Raw genomic sequence first — 12,469 nt, 5'->3', positions numbered from 1 at the left:
AGCGCTGCGATGAGCAGCAGTGCTGCACTGGGGACAGCCGTGTGACACGGCTGTCCCCATGGGGGACAAGAGAGCGATCGGCTCTCATAGGCAGAATCCTATGACAGCCGATCGCCGTAATTGGCTGGCTGTGGGGAGGGAGGGAGGGAGGGAGGGAAGGGTCTTAAAGAAACAGGGGTTTTTAAACTAACAAGACAAACAATAATATTTATTTTAAAAAAAATAAACATGGGGGAGCGATCAGACCCCACCAACAGAGAGCTCTGTTGGTGGGGAGAAAAGGGGGGGGGGATCACTTGTGTGCTGTGTTGTGCGGCCCTGCAGCTTTGCCTTAAAGCTGCAGTGGCCAATTTTGCTAAAAATGGCCTGGTCACTAGGGGGGTTTAGCCCTGCAGTCCTCAAGTGGTTAAACATATTGATTTGCAGGCAATATATCTATGCCACACAGAACTTCATCTAAAGTGCCAGATGTTTAGATACTCATCTTCTGCCATCTATGGGCAGTGCAAGCACACGCTCTCCCCCATTCCGGGACGTTAGATTGCATATTGGTGAATGGGAATATGTGTTCTCAAAGCCAATCAAAGTGTCTGATTTCCTGATTTATGAATGAACTCCCCTGTAATGAACAGCAGAGTTCATTCATTAAAAGCATTAAAAAAAAAAAAATAATAACTTTCACTTTCAGTTTAGCCTAGAAAGCTGTGATTCAACTTCTTAAGCTATTTAATTAGTGCGCCATAAAAATACTGCATTTCTAAAAATAAAAAGCCTTTTAACTCCTTACATGCACCCCCCCCCCCCCCCCCAAACCCCATACTTGTAAAAAAAAAAAAACTAAAAAAAAAACAAAGTGACTGAATTGAAAAAGAGACTGAAAAATTGTTATGTTAAGGACTTAGCTGTGTATATATGTTTTTCATGATGAGGGTATAGTATTGTTATTTTTGCAAATTAGTGCTTGTAATTATTTATAAGGTACATTGAAAAAGAAACAAACACAAAGTGGAAAAATGTATTTTTTTTTCAAATAAAATATAGTCTCCATACATTTTACTAGGGAAAAATGTAAATGTTGTATTAACTGTGACAAATGGGCAAAACAAATTGAGGGTTTTATCTACAGGCACACATATTATTTTAAAACTATAATTCCTATTAAAATGCTTTTAAAATAAAGTAATTCTTTACAAAAAAAATGTACAAGCCAAAGAAAGCCCCAATTGTATCAAAAAATCAAGCTACTGTATATATAGTTTATGTGTGATAAGTAGTGATAAAGTTATGATTGAATGGGAGGAGCACTGAAGTGTGAAAGTTACTCTGGTTTATAAGGGGAACACAACCTGTAGTGGACAAGTGGTTAAAAGTTTGATAGCTGCACACAAGCACATGTTTTGAGATGAAAGTAGGCAGCTATCTTCATCTACTTGGCCTTGCAAGCTGAGATAAACATCATAGCTTTATAATCACTAAGGCTGCTGGCGTTACTCTTTCTCTGCACTGCACAATAATCAGCAACAAAGCCCAGCTTTCTGAGGGCATTTTTCATAAAGATTTCATCAAATTCAAAAACATGAAATTTCTCTTCTCCAACCATAAGGTAAGATGCATTTAGTAACCCGACTAATATCAGGTGGCCTCCAGGTCTCAGCAGCTTTGAGATTTTTTCCAGGTTCCCCATATAATCATCTTCATCTTTGCTGATGGCTTCCATTATCCCTACACAGGTGACACAGTCGGCAAGCGGAAGCACAACAGGATAAGTTATATTTTCATTATCAAAGTCACAAGATATGACGTGACTGATGGCTGTCTTCAGTTGCTCATCCTTGTCCTGTGTTTGGGCACTGAAGAGGGGAAAAAACATAGGCTTTACAAAAAATTGCAACACAGTAGAACTTAGAAGCCTGTTCTGGACTGACTGAACTTGGCACTGCTCTATGACATGCAACCTTGACTTCACTTATTTGACTTCTCTCTCCACTCTGCTCCTTTCACCATCTAATACCCCTTCTCTGGAATCCTTTGAGCTTCTGGAGGACTCTGCTTCTTCCACACCTAACTCCCCTCAACTGGTATAGAGAAATGGGTGTGAAGCCTTCAAAGGTTGACTTTTAGGAGACACCTCACCTCCTTCCTTCTAATTTGGTGGCATGGGCTGATGCATGTGTCCAATTAAAAGCCCCGGTGCGAGTGTCCTTCCATTTGCTTGTCTCCATGTTACATTTCTCATTGAGCTTCAGTATAATTATGTCCTTGAAGATATCACAAACTGAATAAAGATGATGAATGAGGGAACCGACACTGAGATCAATCAAAACATCTCCCTTCACAAAACCTACAGGATTGTTAGGAAAAAAAATGACACATTAAAATACATAATAATCGTGGAGGTGTTGAAATGATTTAAATGTACCTGCAACCTGTTCATTTTTTTAGCAATAACAACAATCATTTGCAGGTTGAACCGACATAGGTAGCACCATGTTGGTATAAGCAAGGTTCCTACTAGACCCTTCTCTATGACTTTGTATTCAACGATAAGAAAGTCAATGCATTTGACTATAACAGATTTTAAAAGTTAGCTAAATGGAAAGTCTAGGTTTCTTCCAGTAGGCCTATAAAAGAACCGGTCTCAAATTGCCATACAAACATTTTTTGGTAGCAGGAAAAAAGGGTGGCGGTCTGAGGGTGGATGAAAAGGGCGCCACCATAGACTCTAATGCAAATATTGTTATTACAGCGAACAAAGCAGAAAAAAGGGCGCCATGATAAATATCGTTAACAACATTAGAACATTACAGTTTTTGAAGTATGTTATTGTTTTAGAAGCGTGCAACGTTATAGTTTTTGTCATATTATTTTGTTTGTATGTTTAGATTTTATGTTATCAAAGATATTATCGTTTCCATGTGTAAAAGGGTGTTTCTGCCGAGGGAGTGGTTAGGGTTAGGCAGCACCCGGGCGGCGGTTAGTTTTGGGCATCACCGGGGGATGGGGGTGGTTAGGGTTAGGCACCACCAGGGAGGTGGTTAAGGTTAGGCACCACTGGGGGGGGTTAGGCACCACCAGGGGGGTGGTTAGGGTTAGGCACCACTGGGGGGGGGTTAGGCACCACCAGGGGGGTGGTTAGGGATAGGCACCACTGGGGGGGTTAGGCACCACCAGGGAGGTGGTTAGGGTTAGGCACCACTGGGGGGGGGTTAGGCACCACCAGGGGGGTGGTTAGGGTTAGGCACCACCAGGGGAGGGTTCTGTGTGAGAGTAGGGTTGGGTTAAGCTGTATTGTTAAATTGCGTAACGATTTTTAATGTTAATATATTTTCGTTATTATTTTCCATCTGTTTTTACAATGGTATTTATCATTAACCAAGTTTGACAACAATGTTTATCGTTATCAGATTTCGTTATCCCCCGGCGCCATTTTGTTATCCAACTGGGCCCTTTTTTTACGCCGCCCTTTTTCATGCACACCATTTTTTGCTTACACCTTGGGTGGCTTCACCAAACCTCCTGTGTGATCTACGTGACCTATGGTGCCCACTCTACTGTACCAATGCAGGGCAAGTACTGCTATTCCTAATATGATAGAGATTTGATAGGAAGCTGACAATTACCTCCACGTAGGACTCCAGCCCTGTCACATGGCCAGCTGAAAAAATCTATAAAAATGAACAGGAACAAGCCACAGTTTTCTGAGCATGATTCTAACCTTTGCTGGGAACAATGCCCAGAGGAAGGTACTCAGGATACTATCAATACTAACTAAATGGGCACTCCGGGTCACGTCCACTTCTACACAAATGCAGTTTAATGACATCCCCTTCTTAATCCATAGGCTTTAATATGGAATTAACATGGAAGATTTTCCAGAAGGTTTATTTATGGGAATTTTTACCATTCTTTTAGAAGAAAATTTGTGATGTTAAAGTGTCTGGATAGTGTACTGGTTAAGGGCTCTGCCTCTCACACAGGAGACCTGGGTTCAAATCTCTGTTCCTCCTGCTCAGTAAGCCAGCACCTATTAAGTAGGAGACCTTGGACAAGACTCCCTAACAGTGCTACTGCCTATAGAGTGCATCCTAGTGGCTGCAGCTCTGGCGCTTTGAGTCCGCCAGGAGAAAAGCGCGATATAAATGTTCTCTGTCTGTGTCTGATGTCAGGCACTGATGTTGGACAAGAAAGCACTGCTCACAATCACCAGTCTGATCCATCCCAGGGTTGTTCTATAGGATGGAGATCATGGCTCCATACAGGTCAGTGAAGTTACAGTGAAGTTACACCACACCACGCTCATTCATGCATGTCTTTATGGGCCTTGCTCTTTGCACTGGTGTGCTGTCATGTTGGAATAGGAAAGGCCCATCCACAATCTATTTCCATAAAACTGAGAGCAGGAAATTGTCCAAAATGTCATGGTATCCTGAAGACTTCAAAGGACCAAGTCCAATCCCTGTAAAACCACCCCACATCATAACCTCCTCTACCAAGCTTCACTTGGCACAATGCAGTCAGGAAAGTACTGTTCTCATGACATCTGCCAAATGCAGACTTGTCCATCAGATTACAGAGAAGTATGATTTGTAACTTCTGAGAACATGTCTCCACTGCTCTAGAGTCCAGTGGCAGTGATCTTTACAACACTGTATCCGACGGGTTGCATTACACTTGACAATGTATGGCTTGAATGCAGCTCTTTGGCCATGAAAACCCATGGGGTCAAGCAAGTTGACATGGTAGACTGGAGGATTTATGGTATATGGAGTGAGTTGCTAGTGTGGGGCCTGAAATGGGGACATGAGAGGTTGAGGTTGAGAGGTTGATTAGAATGACGAGAGGTGACATGACAGCTGAGGTTAAATGCAAGTCGATATGTGTCTATTACCAGAAGAGAGAAGCAGCAGCAAATTGTCAGGGGGAGGAGGTAGATGGTAGATGCAGCCAGGATACAAATTAGAAGACTGCACTTTACTGTGCAGGAACCAGCCAAGGTCCTCAAACTATAGCCTGTGAGCTTCATCTGACCCATGAAACCTTTTTTTACCACTTTCTAGAATAAATTTACTTAATTGGGTGAAGGCAGCAGCAACATCAGCGTATGTACCATGCCTCTGTTCTATTGCATATGCCCATGGTCATCTGTGGAAAGTGTTCTCTTACTGGTTACATTTTCAGAGCTAACCAAATGGTGCCACCCCTGGGGTAGCTAGGCAGCAGAGGCAGTGACATGTGACAGGCAGCCATCCTATTTTATAGTGCTGTCAAATGACCAAGGACACATGGAATGTGGAGGTGATCAAAGTGGTGAGTACCGAATGGTGTCAGTGCCGCACTTAGCAATGAAGTAAAAATACTTTAGGGAGCTAGAAAAAAGCTTTGTGGGCCAGGTGCTACCCGTGGGCTATAGGGCATCCCATGGGTCACTGATATACTCACTCACACATTCAATGCAGCCAGCCTCTTTGATTGGAGCAACTAACTTGTGGGCACACATGCAATTAATATTTTCCCCTGTGTTTTCTCCTAAGTCATATTTTCAAATGTGTCAATACAATGCCTATTAAATCACCAACAAGCAAGAAATTACTTAAAGTGAACCTCCAGACTAAAAATCTACTTATCAGCACTGTAAAGGCTCGGTGTTTCTTTAACAGTTTCACAGCATCAGAACTTTGTTTTTCTTACCCAAGCCTCATTTTTAGCTGCACAGAAGAAAACTGCCCAGGCATTTTTCCCCTGATGCTGTGCAAAGCATGATGGGATTTCTGATATTGTTGTACTCCTTCTGCTGTTTTTGTGCAAATTAGTTTTTTCTTTATTTTGAATTTGAGATTTGAAGCCTAGCGCAAGCAGTTGGGAGGGGTGATCAGGACATGTGTCTCATGCTCCCTGTCACCTCCTCTCAACCAAACCGATGGCTACCCCCATGAAAAAGATGGCTGCCCCCATGAAATCACAAACATTTGCCTGTTCTTTTAAAACAAGGTGGGTAATCGATATTACCTATTTATTTTAATTAACATAACGAATGTAACTTAATGACCGTATGTTTGTTTAGGCTGAAGTTTCCCTTCAAAATTTGATAGTATGTTTTTACCTACTTTTTGGTACTTTTTCAATTGCAAAGTGCTGAAAAATTATTCTAAATAGAATATGAAAACTGCACTTCTACTGTTTATGCGTTTACCGCGGAAAAACTTCCTAAATATCTGTGATACTGTCACTTTGAACCCCCATATAATGTGGATTCCTTCCTCGGACCGTACCTGCATTTTTGAACTTTGGATTGCAGTATTGTCTAGTGAGGGGAGGAGTTCACTGATTAAATTTGGTCTTGTCTGTACGCATACCTGCTATATTGAATCTGCCAGGGTTTCCTTGCTTATTTTTTGACAACTTGTAGAAATTGTCATTATGCGGACTCACTGGCAGTGCACTGTTGAGTTCTCAATGCAGATGGCTAGGTAGACATCCTTTAATTTTTTGTGAATTCCTGGATGGGGTCATGGTCCAGTTTTTGCAGTGAGTGATCCCTGTCAATTTACTTTTGCCTTTCTGTACATACAGGTGAAACTCGAAAAATTAGACTAGCGTGCAAAAGTTCATTTATTTCAACTTAAAGGGACACTATCGATTAACATGTTTTTTTTCATTTGAGATAGGAAATATTTGGGAAGTGCTGCTAAGTACTGGTGTATACATTTCACTGCTTATCTGTTTGATTACTGTTATCTAATTCCTTTCACATTTTTCTGATGGCAGTCTGCTGAAATTCTGACGGCAGACTCAGCCATGAAGGGAGGGGGGACTTCCCTTCACCGTGCATCATTAACTCTATGGGCCTGATTCACAAAGCGGTGCAAAGTGTTTGCACGCCTGTGAAAAGCCCTTTATCACGCCTAAACTCAGTTTAGGCGTGATAAAATGAAATTCGCACGAAATTACCGCGCGCAAAGTTTTGCGTGCACGGCGCACGGTGCAGTGCGCGCGATGCAGCCATTAAACCCTATGGGTAGCACGCAAAACTTTGCGCGCGGGACTTTGCGCGCGATAACCAGCACAAAGCGGTGCTAACTCAGCGGTGCAAAGGTTATCACGCCTATAGTCTTTTAGGCGTGATAAATTAGTTATCACCGCTTTGTGAATCAGGCCCAATGTGTGCAGAAAGCTCAGTCAGAGACAGGCAGAGCTTTCTCTCACAGAGAGCAGAGGAAATGTATCTTATGTGCAACATAAACATTTGTAATACTGTAGTGTGTGAAACCTGATACCTGTTTTCATATAATCTGCTTCAATCTTACACTGTTCTTAGCATGTCAGGATGCAGATATTCATACAGATTCATACCTCTGCAAATGAGACATTCCAAACATAGCTAAAATCTGCACACAATGAATTAAAGCTTTTGCCTCTGATATTTAACATGAAAATTAAGAAAATGTTTACACAGCTACTTAGACATTATTTGTACACTGTCATTTTAGAACACTTGGGTATTGATAGTATTCCTTTAAAAGGTGAAAGTAATATATGAAATAGGAAACCTTTGCAGGTGTTTTGGATGAATTATCTGATTAAAGTCTGACAGTTTGACCCAAGAATATGGAACATTTTCACACTATTCTAATGGTCTGAGATTTTTATTTTAGGGTTTTCTTCATAAGCTGGAAGCCATAATCATCAACATTATAACAAATAAAGGCTTGAAATATCTTGCTTTGTATGTAATGATTCTTTTTCATATATTAGTTTCACAGTTTCATAGTTTTTGCACTTTACTTCGAATTTTCGCATTCATGTCCTACAATCATGCTCAGTAGTCATTTATCACTCTAATTTTCACACATAACAAAACAAATGTCTACATAGCATGATAAAGGGACATGGATGCAAAAGGTCTAAACGAAAGAGTGAAAATTCTAAGTCAAATCTTAACTTATTGAGAACGTGTTTGCAAATTCTGAATCAATTCCAAACATACCGACCTCTTTTGTCTTCTGGCGTGATGGTGATGGTGTGGTTATTAAATAGATTATGTATGATTCTTACATTAGTGTAGGTAACATTTTGGAAGCAGAGTCCGTATGCTCATGATCTGACTAGTGATGGGCGAACACCTGGATGTTCGGGTTCGGGAAAGTTCGCCGAACATGGCCGAGATGTTCGGCATGTTCGGGCCGAACCCCGAACTTTCCGAACATCCAGCTTTTGGGGGCCATATGGGGTCGCAGGCATAAGGGGGGAGCATGCCCCGATCGCGGGGGAGGTCGGAAATTCCCCCCACCCCCTCCGCTAGCGCTCCCCCCTCTGCCCGCTTCCCCATACAAAAGTTTAAGCAAAGTACCTGTAGTGGATGGCCTGGCAGTGGGCGGCACTGTGGAGTGAGGAGGAGGAGTCCGGAGAGTGACGAGTTGAGGGAGGCCGGGCAGCGGGCGGTTCAGCGGAAGTACCCTTGTGGTACTTCCGCCCTTTCTCTGACCTCACGCCCGCTGCCCGGCCTCCCTCAACTCGTCACTCTCCGGACTCCTCCTCCTCACTCCACAGTGCCGCCCACTGCCAGGCCATCCGCTACAGGTACTTTGCTTAAACTTTTGTATGGGGAAGCGGGCAGAGGGGGGAGCGCTAGCGGAGGGGGTGGGGGGAATTTCCGACCCCCCCCCCGCGATCGGGGCATGCTCCCCCCTTATGCCTGCGACCCCATAGGGGGGCAGTATTCGGCCGAACAGGGCCCTGTTCGGCCGAACAGGGGCCCTGTTCGGCCCTGTTCGGCGGCCATTAGAAGTTCGGGGCGAACCCGAACTTAAAAGGCCGAACACCATCAGGTGTTCGGCCGAACGCGAACATCACCCGAACAGGGTGATGTTCTGCAGAACCCGAACAGTGGCGAACACTGTTCGCCCAACACTAGATCTGACAAAATGAATCAATGCGTGCATGAAAAAAAGGGCACCAGGAAAAAAGGGCCTGGCTGGATAACAAAATGGGCCCGGTGGATAACAAAATCTCAATTATGACAAACATTGTTAACAAAATTGGTAAACGATAATTACAGTTTTAAAACAGATGGGAGTTGATAACAAAAATATATTAATGTTAAAAATCGTAACGTAATTCAACAATACAGCTTAACCCAACCCTACTCTCACACAGAACCCTCCACTGGTGGTGCCTAAAACCAACCACTCCCCTGGTGGTGCCCAACCCTAACCACTCCCCTGGTGGCACCTAACCCTAATCACCACCCCAGTGGTGCCGAACCATAACCACCCCCGGGTGGTGCTTAACCCTAACCACCCCCCTGGTGGTGCCTAACCCTAACCACCCCCCTGGTGGTGCCTAACCCTAACCACCCCCCGGTGGTGCCTAACCCTAACTACTCCCCTGGTGGTGTCTATCCCTAACGACTCCCTGGTGGTGCCTAACCCTGCCTCCCCTGGTGGTGCCTAACCCTAACTGCCCCCTGGGTGGTGCATACCCCTAACCACCCCCTAGTGGTGCCTAACCCTAACCACTCTCCCTGCAAAAACACCCTTTTACACATAGAAACAATAATATCTTTGATAACGTAAAATCTGTACATGCAAACAAAATAATATGACAAAAACTATAACGTTGCAAGCTTCTAAAACAATAACATACTTTAAAAACGTTAACGTTCTAAGAATGTTGTTAATGATATTTATTGGGCGCCTTTTTCTGCGACAACTAGCCACCGGCGCCCTTTTTTTCCTGCTTTCGAATCAATCATGCAAGTTAATCCTTTGAGAAACTACTGTTAACACAGCTAGCCTTCAGACTGCCACAGGTGTTCATATATTTTTTGTGTTTCTCCATCCATATCCCAGACACGTAAAGGCATTTTAGTACTTCCGCCTACAGTGGGAGTGGATGTCTTCAGGTGCTCTCGTTACTCTATAGTCCTTTGCCACGAACGTCTAAAAGGTGTTTAGTATGAAGTTTTGGCTCAGTGCCAACGTTCTACTTTACTTGAAATATGCAAATAATTCTAAGATGATTCAGAATTATACAAATATTTCTGAAAATCTATGCAGCTTGAAAATGGAACTGTCAAATGCTTTCACTGCAATATTTGATTAGCCCATTTTAAAATAGATTTTCATAATAATGACCATAACTCTGTGTCGTAATAATAAGCATAATTTGCTATCTCAAATTTATTTGCACCTCAAGGACATCCATACTGACCAATGTAGATTTTGCTACATGTAGATTTGGGCAAGAAATTTAAAGGACACCCAAGGCAAAAATAAACTAATGAAATAAATGATTGTATCTATCTTCCTTCTCCTAAAAATGACTTTTTAAGATATTCCACAGATTTATTTTCTGTTTAAATGTACTTTTTAATTTTGAATTGTTTTATTGTTTTTGCTCAATGACACGTTCATTAAAGTATGCCAGATCTAAAATCTATTAACTATTGATCCTTTTTATCTCTTTCCTGTTCTCAGAAGTCATTTTCTCCTAGGAAAGTGTTTTATAGTTTGAATTTCTTATCAGTAAGGGTTACACCATAGTCAACAACTCTTTCAGGCAGAGAAAGAAAAAAAGGAACACAGCATAGTTATTTGTGTGCTAGGCACTGTACATACATGTCTATCTCATCATGTCACATGTCACCTCGGGTATCCTTTAACAAACACAGTTCAAACATAGATGGCAACGGCATGTAGCTTATTCAATAAGAAAACTGGCAGTCTAAGGGTTTTTACTATTATTATTATTATTATTAAGAATTTATAAAGCATCAACATATTCAGTAGCGATGTACAAACTAAGAAACAAGCATGGGGCACAAAACAATACAGACAATGGTATACTACGGTGTACAAAACACAGAATCAGTACAAAGTACAGAATTGGTAATAACATTGACATAATTAATATGAATAAATGGGTTTTAAAAACCCAAAACACACAAGGGTAAGAGAGCCTTGCCCTTGCAAGCTTACAATTTACAGGAATGTGGGGAAACAAGAGGAGAGGTAGTATATAATATTCATATCTAGAGGCAGTGAGTTTTAGATTATCTGGTAGGAAGTACAACTTGGCCAGAGGTCAACAGGTGAACTGGCTTAAAGAGAAACTCCAACCTAGAATTGAACTTTATCCCAATCAGTAGCTGGTACCCCCTTTGACATGAGAAATATAATGCTTTTCACAAACAGGCCATCAGGGGGCGCTGTATGACTGATTTTGTGCTGAAACCCCTCCCACAAGAAGCTCTGGGACCGCGGTACTTTTGGCAGTTTGTTATGTAACAAGGTTCACAGACAGGAAATAGCTGTTTACAGCTGTCTCCAATGGCCAAAACAGCTAGGAGCAGCTACATAACCTGCCCACAGTAAAAATGTCACCATGTAATAAATGTCAGAATGTAAATCGAGGGAGAGGAAAGATTTTACAATGAGCAAACACTGACTAAATCATTTATACATAATTATTGTAAATATTAAGCACTTTTTTTACTACATTATTTTCACTGGAGTTCCTCTTTAAGGTAGAGCGGATACTTGACGAAAAAAGTGAGTTTTGAGGACTGTTTAAAAATATCAAAGGTTGGGGAGTGATGGATGAGTTGTGGTAGAGGATTCCAGGAAGCACGTGTGAAATCTTGAATACGTGAATGTGAAGAGGAGGTATTTCGAGAAGGGGGTAATAGAAGGTCATGTGCGCATCTGAGATTGCTGTTTGGTTGGTATATAGATAACTAGTGAGGAGATGTACACAGGAGAGAGATTGTAGAGAGCTTTGTAGGTTAGAGCTAAGAATTTGAACTGGGTAATCTAGTTAATTGGCAGCCAATGAAGAGCTTGACAGAGAGGAGAAGCAGAGGAAGAGCGAGAAGAAAGATGAATGAGACGAGCAGCTGAGTTCAGTACCGACGGGAGCGGTGCCACTCTGTTAGCTGGTAGTCCACAAAGTAGTATGTTACAATAGTCCAGACGAGATATAATAAAAAGCTTACTACATACAGGACTAAACTATTTTTTTTAACGCTAACAGCTATAGCCTTTACAGTATTTATCACACACGGAACATCTGCTGTTATGAACGTACCAGAGCTGAACACGTAATGGCAATTCGTCATCGGGAACTTTAAAGAATCTTCTGCAAAAGCCATGTCTGGCTTGTCCGAGCAATACGTTTCAAGGAAAGCTCTAGAATCAAAGTCATGTTTATGATAAATCTTCTTTGGTCCACAATCCATCCTGGAAGGAACTTCTTCACTTTGGTTTTTTTTTCAACTATAGTTATCTGACTTTGATGTTCCCTTTATAGCTATTTTAGAGAACCGGGCTGTTATACCTGTGATGAGCATGTGGTTCAATATTTATTCATAACTGTTACAAACACGAGTCCCATTCATTCAGCTGTCTGAGCTGTGATTAATGATCTGTGTCATGCAAAGTAAATGATTTAATATTCATGTCTTCCAACGGAT

At 41.9% G+C, this 12,469-nt stretch overlaps 1 protein-coding gene across 1 annotated transcript; it reads right to left on the bottom strand.

The window, feature by feature from the left end:
• Positions 1 to 1,134: 1,134 nt before the first annotated feature.
• LOC137525420 (indolethylamine N-methyltransferase-like) lies at positions 1,135 to 12,259 on the bottom strand. Its single transcript, XM_068246498.1, has 3 exons — positions 12,085 to 12,259; positions 2,134 to 2,341; positions 1,135 to 1,850 (listed from the first exon to the last, which is right to left on the bottom strand). Exons 1-3 carry the CDS (start codon positions 12,233 to 12,235, stop codon positions 1,427 to 1,429), a joined length of 783 nt encoding a protein of 260 aa, XP_068102599.1. The 5' UTR covers positions 12,236 to 12,259; the 3' UTR covers positions 1,135 to 1,426.
• Between the last annotated feature and the right edge of the window lie 210 nt (positions 12,260 to 12,469).

The sequence above is a fragment of the Hyperolius riggenbachi genome, chromosome 7 (genome assembly GCF_040937935.1).
Source record: "Hyperolius riggenbachi isolate aHypRig1 chromosome 7, aHypRig1.pri, whole genome shotgun sequence".
In the NCBI taxonomy this organism is placed as follows: domain Eukaryota; kingdom Metazoa; phylum Chordata; class Amphibia; order Anura; family Hyperoliidae; genus Hyperolius; species Hyperolius riggenbachi.
This window is presented reverse-complemented; position numbering and strand designations above follow the sequence as displayed.